The 23913-nt window shown below is 41.5% G+C and overlaps 1 protein-coding gene across 2 annotated transcripts in view; it reads right to left on the bottom strand.

The window, feature by feature from the left end:
* LOC121678479 (complement factor H-like) overlaps positions 1-23913 on the bottom strand; it is a 63851-nt gene that overhangs the window by 39104 nt on the left and 834 nt on the right. The window contains exons 2-14 of one of the 2 annotated variants that reach the window (XM_042058079.1): positions 23531-23715; positions 23148-23324; positions 22881-22986; positions 22390-22466; positions 21906-22088; positions 9401-9571; positions 9009-9200; positions 8710-8874; positions 7416-7595; positions 6671-6844; positions 6393-6578; positions 1080-1250; positions 786-968 (exon numbers count right to left, since the gene is read on the bottom strand). In XM_042058079.1, coding sequence (XP_041914013.1) covers positions 786-968; positions 1080-1250; positions 6393-6578; positions 6671-6844; positions 7416-7595; positions 8710-8874; positions 9009-9200; positions 9401-9571; positions 21906-22088; positions 22390-22466; positions 22881-22986; positions 23148-23324; positions 23531-23715 — 2150 coding nt within the window. The remainder of the gene's footprint in view (positions 1-785; positions 969-1079; positions 1251-6392; positions 6579-6670; positions 6845-7415; positions 7596-8709; positions 8875-9008; positions 9201-9400; positions 9572-21905; positions 22089-22389; positions 22467-22880; positions 22987-23147; positions 23325-23530; positions 23716-23913) is intronic. The other variant, XM_042058080.1, reaches the window with a different exon arrangement.

Below are 23913 nucleotides of genomic sequence, written 5' to 3'. Positions count from 1 at the left end.
TAATGTATTATAAAATAATATTCAATATTCATTATTGATTTTAAAGCATGCAGGCATGCAATTGGGCTATTGGTTTTCTTCAGGAATAGCATGTTTGAACGGGCACTGCAAGTATAAACTGCTCACAATGTAGTTTATGGCAATGTGATGATCACAGAACAAAGACCTATTTTATTCTTATTCTTTCTATAAGAATAAGATTCTTTCTATACACTCTTTTATTTCTTAAACAAATAAATTACTGTACATTGAAGAGCCTTTCATTAAGAATCTACCGGTAGATAGTTAGGCCTATTCAAATACATAATGCCCTCCTTGATTAGAACCTTGTTATGGGAGAACATTTTTACATTGTGTTTGTTAAAAATGACCATCGGCCGATATATAGCTTATCAGTTTTTGAAAAATTCAAATATTGAAATAGGTAGGTTATCAGTCTTCAAAATCCCATATCATTTGATAGAGACAAATTGACATACACACACATGAATACACACACACACATCCACACAACCAGACACACACACACACACACACACATACACACGCACACACGCAAGCACACAGGCACACACACACACACAGGCACGTACATAAAAACATACACAAAAGCTGCAAGAGTAGGGGGTGGAGTAGGAGATGGTGACAGTTTATGCTCCCTTTTCAAGGGAGTTTAGAAGAAAAAAAGTCAGAATTATTATGAAAAAAGTTAGAATTATGTGACACAAAGACAGCACAACTTTCCTTCGGGGACGACATCATGGAAGCTGATGTAGCCTACTTACGTTTGATGCATGATGGTGGTTTATTCCAGTTTCCCAGTCTGCATGTAATTGTGTCTTTGCCAACAATTTTATGAAACCTATCACATCTATATTTCACTTCAGATCCATTTGGGTATTCTTGTTCTTGGGAGACAATCGTTCCATTTTCAATTTTTGGTGGAGTTGTGCAAAATTTATTATCTCCTGTTTGAGAATAGAAAACAGTTAATAATATTGAGGTTATTGAGGTTGAATGTAAATCATATCATAATGAAGCCAGTTATAAAAAAAACATTTCTGAAAGGAAAAGCTTACGTGTACAATTTGGGTCTTCCCATGTTTTGTTATGACACTGAACTTGTTGCAGTTCTGATCTGTAACCAGGTTTACATTCAATTTTCAGAACTTCTCCCGGCCAATAAAATTCCTTTTTACTTACAAACATGTAAGTCACATCATCAGCATTAGCTGGGGCAGCACATACAGCTAAAATAAAAATGATAAGTAAAAAAAGATTTAAGCTTTAATATATTTTTCACTATTTAATATTTTTGCCTAATGATCCACACATTCTTGGCACATGACCATGGAGCCTCTATGGGCCCTATCATGACAGTCAAAAGCGCATGTCACTCGTCAAAAGCTTATTCAAATTTAGTTTCAATGTCCAGTCCACATTGGGAGGGTTTTCGTTATCAAACGTCGAACAAGGTGTTCCTAGGTTTTTTAATCAGTCATGGGTGTGTTTGGGGAGTAACATCATTTAAACCAATGAGAATGACATCTGTCATTCCCTTTAACAGCGCAAAACGCGATGTCAAATAAATGCATCGGTATTTTGACATTCAACAGCGCATTTGAAGGAGGCTGCTTGCAGGGGCGCCGCTAGGCTTGTATTCCATAGTACGCACCATGGCCCAGGGCGCTAATCACCCCCACCCCAAAAAAAAGAAAGAACGGTGGCTACCCTACACATAGAGGTGTTTCAAGCTTTTTAAAAGTTATGGGATGAGGGAGATTTCATTTTTTTTAGATTCTGGCTGCTAAACACACCATTTTAACGCAATTTGGGTGGGACAGAAATACCTAATACCTTTACAGAGCAAGCAGCTCTGGCCATATCGGCTCTGGCTCACATGACGTGAACATTGCTTTAAATGCATTATCGCTTCACTACCCAACACGCGAACAAGGGAAAGAAAAGAAAAAAGAAACCAATGAGCTTATGTCGCAATTTGCGATAGGCTTAGGCCTAGAGAAAAGACAGCTATGGTAACCTAACAATAATGATTTGCTTACACTGCTGTTTGGTTGTCCCAAACTTTGAGATGATCCATACTCTACGCATTAACTGAATCTTATCAATCTTGAAACCCGAACTGATGTTCCAAACAGCGTGACTGTAGGATGCAATGGCTAATCTCACTGCCTTCGGCATAACTGCTAAGAACAGTGCTCCTATTAGGCTACTGTTAAACACCTGAAAAATATTAAGCTGCTGTTTTCTTTTCATGACGAGCACTAAGCTTGAATGATTTATGACTGAATGGAACGTTGCGTTTTTAAGGGCCAGAACTGCTTATCATGTCGTGACAAAGTTTACACCAATCATCTTCTAATGTATCCTTATGTTGAGATGTCCATTCTCTTTGCCCTAAACATCATTTGTGCCCGAAGCATGTTCCAAATAAGACAGTACACAAGCTATTTTTATTGTTGTAATATTTAATGATTTCATGAATAAAGCGTTGCAAAATTGTACGCACAGTGCGTACTGGATTACGGCTGGCGGCGCCACTGGCTACTTGCGAGACCGTATGGAATAGTCATTCCACTAAACCATGCTTTACTAAAACCTAGTATAACCTTTACGCATTTGCACTCCTCTATTATTTGAACTCATTGGCAAAATGAAACTAACTTCACCATGGTGTCAGTCAACGACAAGACAGTTATATGCAGTTACTTTCACTATTGACTGACAATGGGTCACCATCGAAAACATAGGCTGGAAAAAGCAATACTTACCCTAATATTGCTCAAATGACTGAATAAAAAAACATTTATCCTGCAGGAGTTGCTTATATCTCGTGACTGGGTCTTCAGCTGTGCTCCATATGTGTCTCTCGCCTCTACCCTAATCACTTTAAACCGTCATTACCAATTTGCAAATGATGGTGAATAACTACTCATCATGAAATGTACAGTATTTCATAATATCTGTATTCTAATTATGTTTCCCATTGTAATCATGCAATTTGTTATGTTTTGCATGGACATGCGCTGGTGTGCGTTCATGGATGATGGAAGGATGGTGCCTTGTGCACCCGCCAATATGACTGTTGACAATGCGCTCTTAAAATAACATAAACAACTCGCCATAGGTGGACAAAAGCGATTTTTAGAGAATGCGCTAAGCCACTCCCTAAGTTGTTAATAAACGTGCAAAATAAGGAATTAAACTTTGCGCCGGGTGGAAAACGAGTTTTACGCCATGCGCCAGGGTGCAAAATACAGCCCTATGTGTTTTTTTGTGACATCTATTTTGCCACAGTTGAAATATAATATGTTGCTTTTGAATGCAATTTTTCTGATAAAACACTAATTTAAACACCACATAACTTAACTTCATGCACATGAGGTCTCACAGCCTTACATTTGTGGGAAAGTGTTAATGTGGCAAGTTAATTCACTAGCTAATTCTTCTAATTTTTTTGGACATCCTACTAAATTTGAATAGACTTTTGACGAGTGACGATGCACTTTAGAATGTCATGATAGGGCCCTCTATGTTCCTACACTGCAGTCCCAGCGTCATGGGGGGGCCAAGCCCGTGGAAGTCATCTGTGCCCGCCCTGGACGAGCTTGGCTGCACCAACCAACCCCAATCCCATAGATTGATTTTGAACACTTATTAAATGTAGGCCTATATTATACGTTTGTCAATCTAGTCAATCAAGTAGCAAATAAAACTTGTAAAATCTGTATTATTCCGTAGCTAATCAATCAGGAACATTAGGTAAGCCCATCACCTAAATGGAGAGGGGGTTACGTGGCGCAGTCTACTTCACTTCTGCACTAACCCCTGTCATCCGATGACAAATATGGCTTATCGGCTCGCAGGTAGGCTATATCTCATATCGTAGTTAGTAGAAGTAGGCCTAGTAGTCTCTGGGTTTGTTTGATAGCGTTAACCTTTACTGAGAACAGGGAGCTTGTTACCACTCCAGGGCCAAAGTTATCCGTAACTTCGGGGCTAACTCCCTAACACTCTATCTGAAAGTGGTTAGCAAATGAACAAGGATTTTGGTTTTATCTGCGGATTTATTTTTGCATTATTTTGAATATGACTAGCTCCAGTCTCAACAGCACATCTACTTTTTCCACACGCATCTCAGTTCTAACAAACATATCCCCTCTCGCTTTCTCTCTCTCCATCCCTGCGCACGGGGCTCTCTTAAATGAGCTGCACCATTTTACAACAATTGCATCTACATTTTCATATTAGAATGTTTTGTCAAGTGTAAGCTTAAACTACCGTGATCAATTTAAGTTCCCGTGCCCCCCCTGGAAAGGTGTAGTGCCCGTCCGTGAATTTGTGTCTGCCGCCGGTGCGGTGCACCTGGGGCCCAGGCACGGAGGGGGGCCCCCTCCAGTCAGTACTCGGGGCCCAACGCGCATTATCGTAATTAAGATGAAATTACATCAGCAGTTCTCGGATATTTTTTTCTCGCACCATTTCTGTTTTGAGGGATTGACAGCTATTTATACCTCTTGTGCCCTATAACTGTTGGTCATGGTGACTCTATTTGTATATGTATTTTTTAAAATAAAAAATGAGGTGTTGTATGTTGTAAAAATAAGGTGTTGTAATCGCAGGTCTGTCTGTCTCTATCTGTGACCTGACATGGTCAAAACTGCACGAAATCGGAAGTGTAGGATCATTATGACACCCTCTGAATGCACGCCAAGTTTTACACATGCACACACACATACATGCACACACACGGCACACACAAACACATAAACACACATACACACACACACACCCTCAAACACATGCACCCACACATACAAACACACCTACATACACAAACACACACACAAAAAAACTAACTGACATGCAGGCACACACACTCAATAAACTCACACAGAAGCAACATATACACAAAAACAACCACGCACTCTGCACACACTCAATTACAAACACAAAAAAGGAACAAAGTAGGAAATTAACACAATTTGACAAACGTGACTTATTTTTGTGGAAAAAATGTGCTGGGCTGGGCGGCGGTCATATTTTGTACGGCTTTGCAGTACATCTAGTTAAATTTCTTTATTTATTGTCAATTTTTTACAAAGGAACAAGGCCTGCTCGGAATGGGGAAATGTGTTTATCCAATAATTTTACTTCCTGTCATTTGTAATTACATTATGTTGTGAAGTTACTTCTGGATGTGTTGTGGCTTAGTTATAATAATCAGCAATTAGTGGCACACAAAAGAGAAAATAAAGACGAGAACTGTAATAGACTAAATCCAAATGAATGAAATTGAATAGTTTTTAAAAAAAAAAAACACCTCGAATGTTGCTGCTGGCGTTGATGCTAGCAATGCTGACGTTAAGCTGACCAGCTGCCTGCCTACATCCTACCTCCAAAACTCCAAAGCTGCTTGCTGTCAGATTTGGTTCCGAGGGCACAAGTTCAGTGTATCAACAACACTCAATAACAGTATGTGATGTGTTAATCAATTAAATTCCCAACAATTTCACAACAGCTAGTTCTGGAGTAGGCCATTCAACTAGCCCGCATGCTTACGACGAGACTCAGGCTGCGCAGTCGGCACCCGCTTCCTTATTTGGGTTTTGGGTTGCCTGGTTTTAGCCTATGACAAAACGGTTGAATTTGAAACTAAGTGATCGTGTATGTGTAGGGTGTATTTCATACACAATCTGGCAACCTGGGAGATGTCAGACTATTAGAGAAAATGAATGGATCAATAATTTTAAAATGAAGTTTGATGGTCATGCAAATTACGGGTTTACGAGTTTTCTGGGAGAAATAACAAAACGGGAGGGTGCTGGGAGATGACACGAAATACGGGAGAACCTGGGAAAAACGGGAGTGTTGACAGGTATGAGTTAAGTCCTACCTAAGGATTAGGCTAGCATAGGACAAGAACGATTGAGTGGATTGGCCATACTAGACAACAGCAGAGCCAGGCAGTTGGAAGTGAGGTTTAGGGGGCTTATTTGCAATGACAGCCAACATGCACACTGTACAGTGGCTATGCTGTATGTAAACCTCCTGGTGGATGCTAGCACCCAGGTGTTGCAGCAAAGGAGTTTTTTGTTTATTTTTCTCAATTTTTCTCAGTAATTTTGTGTCAACAATTCTCGGGACACTGAAAGACTGGGGTGCACGAAACTGGGTGGGCATGTAGTTCTTTACCCCTTTGGTTCATCTAAATACTTCTTAATTAAACAAAGTTCAGCAAATACTTTAAATGGATCTCACTTTTAGGTATTTTGAATAACAAAGCCAGTCTTTAAAAATTCTAGGCAATACTTCAATACTTCATAATTCATGCATGACAGGGTTAATTTTACAAAAGCTTGTGTACTTACGAATGCATGTCGGGGGATTGGTCCAGTGTCCTGCATTGCATGTGATTGTGTTCTTCTCACCTTCAATTTTGTAAGACTCACGACATGTATATGACACCGTGACCCCATCTCTGTACAGTTTTTTATGCGATTGGACAATGATAGCATTGATTTCATCTGGTGGAGCTTCACACCAATTACCATCTCCTGGTTGAGGAAACGGCAGTTGTTAATATCAGTTCCAAATTGACATGAAAATGAAATCAATTGTAATCTTACTGGGTGACAAAAAACCTTACGACTGCAAACTGGTTTCTCCCACTCTCCATCTACACAATGAATGCTTTGTATTTCTGATGTGTAACCAGGTTCACATTGAAACTGCTGAGATTTCCCATTTGTATAAACTTCCATTGCAGGCTCTGTGTATTTTACATATTCAGCCTCAGGTCGGGCAGTACACATATTTTGATCTGGAAAGGTAAATAAAAATACATGAACAATGTGTTGCTGTCCTTTCCCAATGTGTTGCTACGTTCGCAAATGTACATACATCTGGCCCTGAGTTTCTTTTGTCTTCAGATCTTGAGGGTGTGACTACCTGATGACCACCTCCGGTAACATAATAAAGCTCTCTGTTGAATTTCAGCTTCACTAAACAACTTTGTCTGACTTGCTACACTGACCTTAAGGTGAGGAAATGGCACCAAACTACCAATCTCACATGCTACCAGTTGCTACTATCCTACTGCTGCAAAGAAAGCTTTTAACAATAATAGGATCTTTGGCTGCCCACTGCTCCAGGTGCATATGTGTGCTTCTAATGTGTGTGCTCCTGATGAGCTCACTCCTCCCAGTGTCTATATGTGTGTGTAAACTACCTCCAGGTGGGTTAAATGCAGAGGACACATTTCCTTCAAGGAGACATACATAACGTAACTTAACTTAAATAATTTGTAGATCTACAATATTTATTGCTGTACAATGTATCATTTGAATCATTTTATTTCAATAACATAATTATAATCTTATGAAAACACTTACCAATACACTTAGGTATGAGAGACCATGTGCCTCTATAGCATTGGCTTGCCTTCCACCACCCCCCAGTATTTAGTTTGAAACCATCCGTGCATGCAAACATCACAATGACCTTGTTGTCCAATGTATGCTGCACTATGAACCCATTTTCAATTGTGGGTGGGATACATGTGTACTGGTTGACTGAAAGATAAGTTACATTTTGTATCACACTATGGATGTTTCAATTTTCAATACATTCAGAGTCTTCAGAGGACACTGTTTTTGCATTCTGACTAGGAATCACAAATTATTTAAATAGGGGGGATATCTGCAGCATGTGTGAGGCACGGTAATTGCAAGCCTGGATCATGTTAAAATGATGCATTTGTTGTATGACCAGGATTCCACTAGCCTATATGTATGTTGTGATTATACCTGACCATGAACATTTAGGAACCTATCTTGGCGATCAGAAACACACGGTCGTGCGAAAAGCTTAAACACATTTAGGGGTGTGTCCAGTCCGTTCGGGTTGGTTTTGTTATTAAACGTCCGGCACTTGGCGCAAAAAGGTGGTTCTTATTTCTTAGTTTCTTAAACAATCATGGGTGTGTTTTGGGCAGTGCAGCAAGCAACGCAACTTCAAACGGCGCATCGGTATTTTGATAGTCAGCAGCACATTTGAAGGAATCTGCTTGCACACAAGACCAGAACAGGTATTCCACTAAACCATGCTTTACTAAAACCTAGCAGAGTATCCTACATGCATCTGTACTCATCTATTATTTGAACTTATAGGCAAAGTGAAACAAACTTCTCTGTGATGTCATAGTCAACGACAAAACAGGCTACACAGTTAATTTCTTTCATTATTGACTGACAAGGGGTACCATCAAAAACATAGCTTACCCCACTTACCCCAATACTGTTTGAATGACTGAATAAAAAAACTAAGGACCTTACATCTCGTGACAGTGTGTCTTCAGCTGTGCTTCATATGCGCCTTTCGCTATAGACCAGGTTTTTCTTGGTCATTGGCGTAATGCTTTTTACAGTAGATGGTGTAAGATTGTTAGATCATGCGCCAGACCACACCTTATGTCATTAATTGTCACACCCCTGGGCACATTGTTTAATAAAAGCGCAGCACATGGCGAAAAATTCGTCACTGACTGGGTAAGAGTAAGCTTTGTGTCAGTGCTTTGCGCCACATTTCTGGTCGCCAAGATAGGGTCCATAGAACTACTATACTGACATTATGAGAGTTTCTATTTGAATTTCTATACAAAACACAAAGAAAGCTGAATTTACATACCACATAGAGTTCTGGGAATCCAGCCTTCTAGTCCACATGTAGCAATCTCTGCAACTTTCTTATACTTTTCTGCACATCTGTAACTTACAGTTTGCTTATACCTGTAACTATAATTTTGCCTAGGAAATACCACCTGCCATTCCTGAGGTCGAGAGCAAAAGATTTCTGTAGCAAAATGGACCATTTGTGTTGGTGGTTACTTGCAAAATTTTACATTGTATGATTGAGAAATTCTAAACATAGTTTTACTGCAGTGAAGTTAGAACATGTTAGGGCCATGGCTATTACACATTTCTTACCTTCACAATCTGGTGTTTTTCCAGGTGGCCAGTTGCCATCTTCTCCACAGAGAAAAGAATCTTTCTGTTTGAATGTAGGGGTCCGATATCGATCTAAACAAACAATTTCAACTTCTTGTCCAGGAAGGTAAAAACTTTGGTCTGGGATTCTCGTTGTTCCGGTGGAGGCTTTATCTAATCTGCATCTAATCTCTATAAAGCATACAATAAGAGCAACAACAGAAAAGTGAGTCACACTTTGCTTAGACTATCTACAGATACTTATTATAAAACATGTTGACACTCTGTTAACAACTGTGGTCTATCCAAGTAAAATGTCACCAATTAGAGGCCACTGGCAGATGAAAGTAAAACGATACTACTCCATTTGTGTTTTTTCAAGAACTCATCACCTTTGCATTCCGGTGTTGAAGTCCAACCAGTTTTGGTGCATTTTGGGTTTGGTCCTACAGAGGCTTTGTATCTTTTATCACAAGTGTATCTCAGGATATCATCCTTCCTGAACACTGGCTGGGTGCCTATAACGCTTCCATGTAGGATGTCCGGTTTTTCACATTGTATTTCTGAGAGTACATAAAATCTTTTGTGACACATTGAGTATGACAGTTTTGCAGTTATGCAAGTTTCCATCTTTTGAAAATACCAAGCTTCAGCAGTTTGATTAGAATAAGAATTCAAATAGCACACTATGATATATTTATAAACAACGATACACACTTCTTTCACCTATTCACATAAGCCCATATTCTCATGTGTGTAAGCCTATGCACATTCTGCCCTTGATCTAAATATGTCAATCACACACCTTGATGGCAGTTATGCACTTCTCAACTGTCCCGTTAGAGCTTATGACAAATGATGTTCTCCCATTGACTTTGAATGGAGAAAATATTTCCCAGTCCCACCTAGGTGTCCGTGGGACAACTACCTGGTTTGAAAATTAATCTTATAGAATTGGTGATGTCACAGTCCTGCCAGTCAAGCATTCTTATTATGTCTATGGGCATACTGGATGAATTTGAATTTACATTATTTGTGATTTGAGTCCTTCAAACCTGACTCACTGCTTTAATTGCTAAGCCGGTCATGATGCACGTCTGAATACACATAGGCTAGAATGACTTGCTTAAAGGAACATGCCAACATTTTGGGAAATTAGCTTACTGATGGGAGAATGTACGCAACTCAAAATGTGTGTCTGAAAGGGACTTACACATGAATGGGAGAGTATGGCCCTTAAAGCAGACAAATGTTAACTTTCACATATAAACTAATTAACAACAGAAATGCATCTATATTATGCTATTTTCTTATTAAATGCAATATCGGCATTCTTCTATTAAGTCTTTTGGTTAGATATAGCAAGATCCGCTAACACTTTCTATGAAGGTTGTATTTATAACGCCCTGAATGCATTCATAATGTTTTATAAGGTGTCTATAAAGCATTGTAGTGCTCATATTTACCATCTATATGTATTCACAAGTCTTCATAAGCAACTTCATGATACATTATGACAGCTAATTATGAATGATTATAATTTTAATCTGAATAATGCATTATAAATATGTCAAGATCTGCCTACTCACTTGTCAGTTTTATGATGCATCATAACTACTTTGCTTTGCTAAATGCGTATAGTGATGCATAAAGAGTTTTGACTTCTACTGTAGTCCTATCTATAGCTATAAGTATATGTAATAAAGTTATAATAATTTATACATCTCCCTATAGCACACAATTATAAACAGCTATGCAATATCATAATTGTTATTTGTCAGCTCTAAGTAAAGTGACAAGAATATGACCCTATTATTAACAGATATAAGTTCACTGAGTAATTAAAGCGACACCAAAATAATGTTTCCAAAATCGTTTCAGTGGTTCATCAACTTGTAACAGGGTGAACGGCACTTCTGCATTCGCTTCACAGCCCTCTATCGGCTATAACCGCACTATGTAAGTTTGCCAGATCGGGTAGCGGATCTGTAGTTCGATGGAATGAGACATAAGAAACTACAAATTTGACTTGCATCTGATGTCGCAATACATCGTACTTTCATAAATCGTGCAACATATTCTACATTGTCTGTGGCCATCGTTATTTGCAAAGCCGGTGTTGGATAAACAAATAGCGTGCGTGCGACAAGGGAAAGTTTTTTGGTGTTGCTTTAAAGGAGAATTCCGGTGTGATATTGACCTAAAGTGTGTTGAAACATCAGCAGCCAGTTGTCGCCGCTGGGTCATGCTCGCAGCGCGTGCACCCCTTCTGACTCCACTTGTTCAACCTATCAGAGTGTGAGTTTGGGGATGCTTGCGCTGAGGGTGCTCAGTGGCGGGAATAGAGAAGGAGCAGATACATTGGAGACGGCTATAGCCTTTACAGAGTGGATTATTGCGTTGGACTGGACATTGTATTTGTATTGTTACATTGTGTGTGTTCGAAGACCTGTAAGTATTGCTACATAGTTACACATTGTTTGTTATGTATATTGTAATATTTGTGCTGAGATTGCCAGTGTTATTCCGTGTGGTAAATGTGTTATTAGAACGCAAGTGTTTGTTTATGGGCCGCGGTATTAACACGAGTGTGTGTCATTTAATTATTGTTATAGGTTCGCGGTTACTGTATACATTATTAGTTTGCTAGTATAATGTTTTGTATCGTGTCTTTCCCTCTGAAGGCTCTTGTGCAGCGTGTTTGACTGTAACTCCTATGGAAAAAATGTGGTGCACTAGGCTGCACACTGTAGGAGATTTGCTGCTAGCCTATATCAGGTTGCTGCTAGGCTCATATGTGTGTCACTGTTAGCCTTAAGCATTAATCTGTGGATGTTTATATTGATGTGAATACCGTAAAACTCCTAATAATAGCCCGGGCTTTTATTTGACCAAATCGCCAAACTGCACCGTCTAGTATTAGAGACGAGACAGGCCTTTAATTCCCTTTACACAAAACTTTTCCTCTGCAAAGATGGAAAATATTATCGAATTAATTATTTCAAACACACTGAATGTCTACCTATATGACTAGGCTATCTGATGACAATTGCGGATCATCATTCATTTAGTGTTGAGATGTTGTTCATTGAGTGAGATACAGTAAGATCCAAATAGCAGGGATAGCCAGAACAGATGAAACACGTTTTTATTACGTAATTTACAAAGAGATCGTATCACACTGAAAGCTCATATTTTGTCACTAGCAAATAGCCTATATCGGTCCTTTGTCAAATACAGTTGCATTATCAGCCCTGACCAAAACCGTTCAGGAATTATTTATGCAAAAGTGGAACGTGCTTAATGTTTAATTCTCCCTCCTTTTCGGCACGAATGAAACAGCATGAGAGAGCATGAACCATATTGTTTCTCCCGTTTTGTATTTGCCAAATTTGACAACAGTCTACATTCAAATCATAGCCTACTTCCAGGCGCGCGGGAACATATTCTTGACCAGGGGTGCTGAATAACAAAATAATCATGGATGTCCGACGATTTCTCCCCCAGCATATGATTCGAATTTAGACAGCTAAATACGCCATTTCACCGCCGTGTATGAGTAGGTCTAAGAGTGAGAAGTTTTATAATGCCCTGGGCAGCCACATTCCACTGCAACTATGCGCAGCACTTGCCACTCCGACTCATCAATAAAAACTGTGCGTGCACACACCAGTCCCATAGAAGCGCACTTGACTTTACATCATTAACCCTTTTTCAGTATATAGCCAGAGAATGTCCGTAGACGGGCTCTGATATAGCCTAGTCTAAGGTAGTCTAAGGTAGTTCGCGAATCGTTCTGGTTTTGTTGCCAGCATAAAAACACGCTTACCATCGGCCTATCCGCAAATTTTAAACACAAGGGATGAATTGAACGATGACAATGTCGGACATAGGCATAGTTCATATTGGAAAAAAAGCTATACAATTTGGAACTCTAGCTTTTCACCGCAGTCTTTTAATGCCATAATCATTACGTGCGCAGTCTGCGCCATACTTAAGCCCAAATCACACCCAAGATGAGCAGCAACTTGATGCAACATTCTAAAACCTTGCAACTGTGACCAGACAAGGTGAATGCTTTGGGATGGCTTGCAACATCTAATTCACACTGCTGTAACCTCCTTTCTGTAACGGTTTCATGTCATTGCGAATCTTTAAACAGACGATCTGACGGCTTTTAGAAGATTAAATACAACCCGAAACTAAAAAAACAGACCAGGCCTCTACTGGAGACCGGCCTTTAACCCAAACCTGTAGCCACACCAGGCGTTTAAAAGAGACAGGCGTCTCTTAGGGACTCGGTGATTATTTGAAGTTTTACGGTAGTAAGTATTTCTGTATTTGTCTATTTCCAGAACCACACACACACTCACATACACAAACTCAGACAATAATATTCATCACCAACTCCATTCATTCCTGCAATAAATACAACCATTGAGTGTACATCATCTCCGGCATTTTAATCCAATGCACCACAGCGGCTGCTAATTATTACTGATCAGTGACTGCCACTCTCCTTAACAAATTAGTGCCGAAACCCGGGAAGAGTAGTTGCTGTGGATCAACCAGGATGTACCACCAGTCCAACCATACAGCCGATGCCCGGCCTAAACGTGAGAAAAGACCACCAGCTTGGTTTGACGATTATACGGTCCATGTTATGGAATCCTATCATGAGGAAGCGTAAATGGCAGCCGAGATGGTCCCTTTTGCCCTCCATGCACCTGTAACCCAGTTATCTGTGGTGGAGCCCCTTGGTGGAGGAGCTCACAGAGCACATGAGGAGAATGGGGAATATGCCACAGCACCCTCCAGTGCCCACCCCAGCTTACTGTGAGCCAGACGCAGCCTCAGTTTGTGATTCAGAGTTCAGCATTCCTGTGTCAGGCAGAGCATCAGCAGGTCACCAACCAGACATAAAGGATTTCCACCACCAGCAAGAGCGGGTGTATCGTGGACCCAAGCCCAGCATTCCCCACTTTACAAAAGGAGACCCCAGAGAATTCACCCGGTTAAACATAGCACTGGACAGTTTGTTACTTTACTTTGCGCTTTAAATACCAGATACTGGTGGATCACCTAAAGTTTGAGGAGGCTCTTTTAATTTCAGACTCCTATACCAATTCCAGGCAGCCATACACAGACACAATGGCATCCCTCACTGAACACTATGGTCAATCACACCAGCTGGCACTGAGACGCATCGCAGAATTGATGGAAGCCCCCAACATCCGCACCAATGACACCTGTGGCTTCAAGAGATTTGCGCTGTGAGCACGAGCGCTAGTGGGGATGCTTGACCCTCTTGGAGAGAGTGGCCAGATAGAGCTGCAGTGTGGGTCACATGTGACAAGATTGCTGCAGAAGCTCCCACAAGACATGAGAGCAGAGTTTAAAAGATATCTGTACCCTCAGCGCATCCGCATCCCCACTCTGCTGCACTTCGCTGAGTGGTTAGAGGATGGGTTCCCAAAGTGGGGGTCGGGACCCCCCGGGGGGTCGCGAAATGATTTCCATAAATCTAATAAATTTGGAAAAAATAAAAGAGCTGTCACTTGACCACACTTTAAAGACAGATTTTAATTCCAAGACGCTTGCTGAGTTCTGGATTTCAGTCGACAGGGAATATCCACAGCTATTCAAGGCCGCGATGAACGTACTGACGCTGTTTGGCTCCACATACCTGTGCGAAAAGACTTTCTCTGCACTGACATATATTAAAAACAAATACAGATCGCGTCTAAATATGGAGGATGATCTCCGTGTGGCCGTCTCCACAATTAAACCAAGAATGGACTTGCTGTGTTCCGCACATCCATCTCATTAGATGAGAGTAACGCTGAAACATAGTTGGCAAAATTTGCGCAGCAACAATGTACATATGTTTACAACAGTTTGTGGATATTACCCTGACTGAGATATTCTTCTGTTAAAATGGAAATTAAAGTAATGTTTCAAAGTTAAGTTTGCACGACAGCAATAATGTGCACTCATGTTACATGGATATTATTATGACCGCCGCGCAGCGATCATCATATAGGTTTAGTCAGATTTTTTCTTTTTTTTTTGCATGCCCAAATTTCCGTCAACGATTCCCGGGACACTGAAAGACCGGGGTACACGAAACTTGGTGGGCATGTAACCCTACATAGATAGCATGGAACCATCGTTTTTCGTTTTGATCTGTAGCCCCCCCGCTGGACTGGACCCCCCGAAATGAGGGTAGGGCAGACACAGTTTTCTGTGAATATCTCGAGAACCGTAGGGTTTAGGAGGACCATTTTTTTTGTATGTTGATCTCAAGGGGCCATGTCAACCCATTCCATAACTACTCATTTCATGTATAGCGCCACCTAGTTAAACACAAAAAAGTAAAAATGAGGTGTTGTAATCGCAGGTATCTGTGACCTAACATAGTCAAAACTGCACGAAATTGGAAGTGTAGGATCATTATGACACCCTCTGTATGCACGCCAAGTTTCGTGGAATTCCGTTCATGGGGGGCCACACAATAAATTAATTTATGTTACTATACACCAACTGGCCTGTAGGTGGCCGGAGACAGTTTTCTGTGAATATCTCGAGAACCGTAGGGCCTAGGTGGTCCACCTTTTTTATGTATGTTGGTCTTAAGGGGGCATGTCAACCCATCCCATTACCACTTATTTAATGTATAGCGCCACCTAGTTAAAAATGAAAAAGTCACATCCAGGGATAGTGGGGATCGCCAGTCTCTGGCACGGTTATTTTGGGAGTCGCGGGTTGAAAGGTTTGGGAACCCCTGGGTTAGAGTATGAGCTGAAGATGCTGGAGACTGTGTTTGAGATCCTCAGTGGGAGTGGGAAAGCAGATGGAGACCTAAAGAAAGACAAGCGTCGGGATCCTAAGTCAAACCGGCCCACCAGTATCCTACACGGAGCAGATCAGCCTGACAGGAAAGCTGTGAGTGAAGCCCCTTCGTCAGTAAGTAATAAGCCAGGGGACAGACAGGTGTACTGTCCGTACTGCTAAAATTCTCAACACTATTTGAACGAGTGTGCGAACTTCAGTCTGTTGACTACAGAGCAGAAGACCTCGTGGGTGAAGACCAACAAGAAGTGTTGGCGCTGTGTTAGAGCTCACCAGGCTGGACAGTGCCGTCTCAAGACTACTTGCAAGAAATGTAAAGGGACGATGGCTCAGAGCGCACAATTCTGCTGGCCAAGGCAGCACAGGCTCTAAAGCTGCAAGGAGAACCTGAAGACCTCTCCCTGAGAACAGTGCGTCAAGATATGAGAGTGATACATGGGGCCTCTGTTACATTCTCCATCTCTCCTGCCTGTCAACCACACAGGACTTTCAAGATTAGTGGAGCGTTTACTGCAGATCAGCTAGGCTTAGCGGAGCATACCTACCCGGTGAAGATGCTGCAGAGGAAATACAAACACCTGAAGGGACTGCCACTGCAAGCATTCAGTCAAGTCCACCCAGTCATTCTGATTGGTTCAGATTACACACATCTTATCACCCCAATCGAGCTGGTGCGCCTGGGGCCCCCTGGTGGACCAGCTGCAGTAAAGACCAGACTTTTGGACTCTTCTGGTTTGTACAACAGCAGCTCCAGCAAAGCCAGTGTTTGCACGTGTCTACTCTATCCCCCTCCGCAGAGTTGTTCCAGCACGTCGAGAGGCTCTGGCAGATGGACGTTCTGCCCTACAGAAGTGAAAAACTGGTGACCCGCTCCAAGCAAGACAAGGAAGCCATCGACCTGCTTGAGAGGAGAACTGTGCGGATGGATGTAGAAGGGATTCAGCGCTATGCCACCCCGTTGCTGCGGGTAAAGAACTTGCCAAAGCTTCAAGCGCCAAAGGAAGTTGTTCTTACGTATCTCCGCAGCACGGAGAGGCGGCTTGCCAAAGATCCAGACAGGGCTGTTCTCCGCTTTCTGTGGAGAGACCTACAGAAGGAGGAAAACCCACGTCTTTGAGTGGCAAGTTCTTAGGTCGGAACCACTTGTAGCCCATGTTGTGTGACATTCGCATTGCAGAAACATGTTTCCGATCATAGCCAGCCAGGGGAAGACGTTCGGATAGCAGTAGACAAGTGCTTCTATGTGGACAATTGTCTCCGAAGTGTACCCTCCCTGCATGAAGCTAAGCTACTGGTAAATAAGCTGCAATCTCTCCTGTCTTAGGGGGGGTTTGAGCTACGTCAATGGGCCTGCAACATTCCTGGGACCATCAGCCACCTGCCAAAGGAGTTGAGATCGGAGAGCAACGAGTTCATTCCATTCACCACAAGAGCCAAACTCCTTGTGGAACAAACCCAGAGAATGGGATGATCCAGCTCTGCCTGGAGATGCCTTACAGATGTGGACAGAGTGGGAAAGGGAGTTGGAACACCTGCAGAAAATATCCATCCCCCGTTGCTATGTGAGTTCTCAAATGGACAGTGTGGCATGCACTAGAACAATCCACATTTTCTGTGACGCGTCTGAGCGAGCCTATGGCTCTGTCGCGCACAGAAGACCAACATGGACGGGTTAAAGTGTCATTCCTCACTGCACGATCCAGAGTGGTACCTAAGAAGCAACAATCTATGCCCAGACTGGAGCTGTGTGCAGCACTGACAGGAGCTCAGCTGGCTGCTCTGCTGCCAAAAGGAGCTCACCTCCCTCTACAGGATGTTGTGCTCTGGACAGACGCCACGACCGTGCTTACCTGGATCCAGTCAGAGTCCTGCCGGTTCAAGGTGTTCGTTGGCACAAGAGTGTCAGAGATACAGGAACTGACAGGTGCCAGGGAATGGCGTTATGTGGATACTGCCAGTAACACCGCAGACGACATCACGAGGGGTAAAACATTGCTGGAGATAGCTAAGGACGGCCGGTGGAAGCATGGACCAGCATTTCTATCAAGACCAGCAGAATTCTGGCCCTCCACTCCCTCCGCAGGCGTGGTGGAGGAAGATGCTGAACTGCGGAAGCCCACATTCTGCAGTTACGTCACAACAACTGCAGAGCCCCCACTCCCAGATCCAGACCTGTTCCACTACTTCAGGGACATGGTGCATGCTGTTACTATGCCCACATTCTGCAGTTACGTCACAACAACTGCAGAGCCCCCACTCCCAGATCCAGACCTGTTCCACTACTTCAGGGACATGGTGCATGCTGTTACTATGCCCACATTCTGCAGTTACGTCACAACAACTGCAGAGCCCCCACTCCCAGATCCAGACCTGTTCCACTACTTCAGGGACATGGTGCATGCTGTTACTCTCTCCCGCCATGGGGCAGCCTCCAGTCAAACTGGTCCGACTGCAGATGATTACCTGGAAGTAGAAAGGGATGTCCTACGGCAATCACAGCAGGATAGCTTTCCCGAAGACTATGCCCATTTAGCTGCTGGCATCTGATTTCGACTGATTACACTTGCCCCTGAATATGATCCGGACACAAAATTAATAAGAGTTGGGGGACGGCTCCACAGCGTTCAGCAACTGGAAGCCGATGCTGTCCATCCCGTGGTCTTAGATCCAGCGCACAAGATCCCAAAGCTCATTATCCATGATGCTGGACAAGGATCTGCGACACCCAGGTTCTGAGCGCCTCTTTGCAGAGATCCGGAGGAGATTTTGGATTCTACATGGGCGTGAAGCTGTTAAACGCCATCAACACACCTGCCCAGACTGCAAGAGGTGGAGAGCACAGCCGATAGTGCCCCAGATGGCGGACCCACCACAAGCACGGCTGTGCTTGTTCAAGCCCCCCTTCTTTTCCACTGGAGTGGATTGTTTTTGGCCGTTCACTGTCAAAATTGGACGGCGCTCAGAAAAGAGATGGGGGATACGGTTCAAGTGTCTGATGACGCGTGCAGTCCATATAGATGTCCACACAGTACAAGAGGAGGTGTTGCGGACTGTGTTGATCGAGGTAGAGGGGATGCTGAATTCCAAGCCGTTGGGATATGTGTCTAGTGATGTTGCTGACCCAGATCCAGTAATCCCAAACCTGCTGTTGATGGGGCGGCTGGACCCCTCACTACCCCAAGCAGTTTTAAGATATTCCATCTTTAGTGTTTTGCTACCCCTTCTGTAATTTTCGCTTTCAAATGACCCATCGCCAGTCTTCAAATCAGAATTAGGCTTTTCTAACTGGAAGCAAGACGGTGGCTTCAAAGACAATTCCAAATAAGACCATTGTAAAAATAGTTAAAATAATTGTGTAAATATGATGTAGTTGTTGCTCACATGCTGTGTGTGTGTGTGTGTGTGTGTTTGTTTTAATGCACGCAAACTGGCAGTGAAAGTGGTTTCTCTTATCAACAAAAGGGGAAACAGTTAAAGTAAAACTTGTTTAATTGAACGAAAAATGTGTGTATGATGATGTATGATTTCTGTTTAAAATATCAATGTATTTCCACTGAAGTGTCTATTATATTTTAGTTTTATATTGTGTTTTCAATGCACATTATAAATAAATGGGAAAATTGTTAAGAATTGTTTTGGCTTTTTTGTTTTTTAGCATTTAGCATTCAAGTATTTGAACAAGGTAAGACTGGTGAAATGTATGCACCTTACTGCTGTGGTGTAGTCTAGTTAGCTGTAGTGGGTATACTGTGATCAACCCCAAATATTAATACCTATCCTTGTCTGTTTTAAGTTGGTATACTGAGATGGTGATGCTTTTTAAGTGGGTATACCAGAGACTTTCTAATGAGGAGACACAGCACTCAAAAAATCCTCCATAGAAATGCATGGGGCTAGTTTGTAACGCCAATATTGGCGTTGTCTACACATATCCCACCCCTTCCTCGGCAAAACGTCAACATGTGAATACATTGAGCCAATCATGTGGTGTGATGTGAATACATTGAGCCAATCATATGGGGTGTTGTGAAGACATCGTGCCAATCATGTGTTGTGAACTCGCCGCTGGAGCAAGATTGGTGTCGTGAAGCCTTGCGCACGCATATTTCTGCCGAATAGGATGCCTGATGAGTGACCAAAAAGCGTTGCAATATGGCCGTCGAGTGGAGGGACTTGCCTAAAAGGACTTTGGGTATACCGCGTATAGTCCTGCATATCACGTAGACAACGTGCCTCTGCCTTACTGAACAAGGGATTTTCTGTGTATGGATGTTGACCGGTTCTTGGCCCCTCAGTGTATGATGTGGCCCCTTTATGGCCCCTGTCTCAGAAAAATCCTAGAACCGCCACTGATTATTGCTGAATCTCGGTGAGATGCAGAGTTTTGAAAACGAACATTAAGGGTTGTTTTATGACATGTTTGAGTAGCCTACTACAGTATGCCCATTGCCAGCCACCCTGAGAAGTGAAAAGGCGATTCAAAATGAGTCAGAAAAGTCGAGACAGGACCAATCATCAAAATTTCGGTGTCCACCACTCTAGTTCATCCAAAACAAACCAGAAAAGGGCCTTAAAGTGCTAAAAATTGGAATTTTCCTTTAACCAATTTATCTCAATGAAACTCTCCTTGTCCTAACACTTTGAGACAGAATTCATGCGAAGCCCATGAATCAAATAAACTCAGAATAGTGGTTAATAACTTTGCAATGATAGCTCACATTAACTACAAAAACGTAGCGTTAGCTATTAGGCATGTATTCTCATGTTCATGTTAGCAGCTGCCAAACTTTTTCCTCAAGCAAAAAAAAATCGAACGTTATTTACATTTGGTAAGGCGCACTAGCGCATGTAATGTTATTAATTTCGGACCCCAAACAAACAGGATGTCCATTTCTCTGCATTTCATATAACACCATTTCAAACACTTCATACATTACCTTTCCATACATGAAATCTATCAGCATGCTAACAAACAATCAAACCTCAACTCAAGTAACCTAACGTTAATTTAATGTTTACAGTTCACTGACAAAGTCAGTTAACAGTTCACTGCAAGCTTGCTGCTGCTTCGTAATTTAATTGACAAACTCGTTAGCCAAATGTATCGGTTCTTCACGTTAGCTGATACTTCCGTGAGCCAAATGTATCGTTTCTTCACATTAGCAGAGACATTTCTGGTTAGCCAAATGTATTGTTTCTTTTACAGTTCACTGTTTGCTTTAGCTTTCAAGCTTCATAGGTGCATTACTGCCACCAGTTGTTTGGGAATGGAATTGCATCTCTGATCGTCTGATCGTTGTTCTCAACAAGTTTGACACTTATTGATGATTGACGGTACAGGGGCCAGTCAGGGGCCAATGAGATTTCAGATGGGGCCCGGGCCCCTGTGGCCCCGCCCCTAGAACCGCCCCTGCCCTGTTACAAGTTGATGAACCACTGAAACGATTTTGGAAACATTATTTTGGTGTTGCTTTAATTACTCAGTGAACTTATATCTGTTAATAATAGGGTTATATTCTTGTCACTTTACTTAGAGCTGACAAATAACACTTATGATATTGCACAGCTGTTTATAATTTTGTGCTATAGGGAGATGAATAAATTATTATAACTTTATTACATATACTTATAGCTATAGATATATAGGACTACAGTAGAAGTCAAAACTCTTTATGCATCACTATACGCATTTAGCAAAGCAAAGTAGTTATGATGCATCATAAAACTGACAAGTGAGTAGGCAGATCTTGACATATTTATAATGCATTATTCAGATTAAAATGATAAACATTCATAATTAGCTGTCATAATGCATCATGAAGTTGGTTATGACGACTTGTGAATACATAGATGGTAATAATGAGCATTACAATGCTTTATAGACACCTTATAAAACATTATGAATGCATTCATAGGGCGTTATAAATACAACCTTCATAGAAAGTGTTCCTTATTGGGTACAGGACAAGTACTGCACTCATTCAACTTTTGTTTGCTGTGCTGACATGACTTTCCATGTTTCATTTACAGTGTCCAAATTCGTACCTTTACATGCTGGAATATCACCACTCCATTTTCCTTCATCAGTGCAATGTATTTCTCCAGGTCCATTTAACTGCAAGTCTGGCGACTGGCACTCAAAATGAATGACATCTCCATAGCCCCCGTCTTCAACATTGCCTGATGCCTGCACATTATCAGCCACTTGTATTATTGGACATTTTACCTCTGAAAGATAGAAAAAAAAATGATATTTTCATGTTTTTACCAGCTCTTTATCAATAATTGATCCACATTAAGTTTCAGTTACTCTTCTCAACTGTCCAAGGCAGGCTTTGGTCTTTGGTACACAGAGCCAGGCAGGATTTGTGAAATTTAACATTCTACTATACTACATTATGTTATAAAAGCATTTCTGAGCAGACATGGCAAGTGGAGACAACAGCTGTGGTCAAACTACTACTGTAAGTGAACAGACCCTTCCAAAATGTAGGAATGGAATTTATAGTTCAGAGCTACTGTACCACACCTTCACAGACAGGAACGTCATTGTCCCAACCACTGGCCACACAACTCCGCTGACTGTTTCTGCTCATCATGCGATAGCTACAAAAGAACATTTTGGACAAGACCACATTCAAATACACAAAAAAATGAAAATAGTTTTGATTCAATTGTAACTAGTCATATAATGTGTATTCTTGTTTTCAAAAATTATATTTTACTTGTTAAAATGCTTTCCTGACATCAGAAATCCTATTTCGGTTATAGTGAGGTTTCAAATATTGTTCTCATTCATTTTAATTGGAGGGAGTCAATTCAGCCAACTGTACTAAAAATTTACAACACATTTTAACCTATCACTCTATCAAAAAGATCATTTGTTAGTCCAAACCTTTAACTGACAGGGTTGATCATTTACTGTAATATATATCAAATTATAAATTGAAGATCCAGGATGAAAATTCTGCAGAGGTAAGTAGAGACCTAAAAGTGCATGATGAAACCTGGAACAGTTACCCAGTTTTGCACATGTACTGAACTACAGCTCCAAATACAAAGTCATCTCCGCTGGCCAACTCAAAATCTCCATTTGGTGTATCTCCTGGGTGACCACATGGTTTTTCTAAAAAAGAAAAAAAGATCATGAGGATGGATGAAAGTGGTTATAATGCCTAGATTATAATGGTTTGACCAAATAAGCATGCATAACTTGCTGCTTTAATTGGCTGATTACTTATCCTTATCAAATTCAAACTTCTAGTTGTATCAATACAGCATACTCACTCTGACATTTTCTTCCTGTAACAGTCCAATGTCCATCATTGCAATTGGCCCGTTGTAATCCAGTATAACCAGGCTCACAACGTAATCGTACTGATTGGCCATGTTCGTAGCTGGGTTCAAGACTTGATAAATCCAAATTAGCTGGTCTTTTCTCCTCAATTGAGATTTTTTCACAGTCTATACAAAGTGCAAAGATTTCACCTCCACATTGTCAAAATAAGAAAGTCTCGTCTCTGCTGAATTATCAGCAGAGCTTTCAAAAGCATTACATTTTAGAAAAAAATAAAATAAGCATTATAATTTTGTACACTATATATTCATTCATTATGTATAGTTGTAATAAGTAGATATAACAATACCAAAATGTCTGGCCAATTACTTACTTCTTTTTTGACATTTTCCTAAAGAGCATAGGCACATGAACAGGACAAAGGATAGAAACACAGCTTGCATTTTAGATGCTGGTCGGTCCAGTGAAATTATCTTGCAGACCTCCCCCTCTCCCAGTCTGACGGCAAGATTTAGCAGTGGATTCTGTGTTAATAATTGACTGCTTGTCCTGATGTGTCTGTAAAGAGTATACTTTGCTGGGATACGTCATATAACCAAAACAGCTCTGTAGTTGCCCGAAAGCAACAAATGTGAATAGGAAATGTTTTAAGGACCAATAACTGTGAGATGTAATTTACATTGCATTGCACTTCAACAGTTGGACTCCAGACAAAAACATAACACACAGCTTGGCATTTCTGATTATATTGTCAAA

The sequence above is a fragment of the Alosa sapidissima genome, chromosome 12 (assembly GCF_018492685.1).
Source record: "Alosa sapidissima isolate fAloSap1 chromosome 12, fAloSap1.pri, whole genome shotgun sequence".
Classification (NCBI taxonomy): domain Eukaryota; kingdom Metazoa; phylum Chordata; class Actinopteri; order Clupeiformes; family Clupeidae; genus Alosa; species Alosa sapidissima.
The sequence above is the reverse complement of the archived record's forward strand: the minus strand, read 5'-3'. Positions and strand labels throughout refer to the sequence as shown.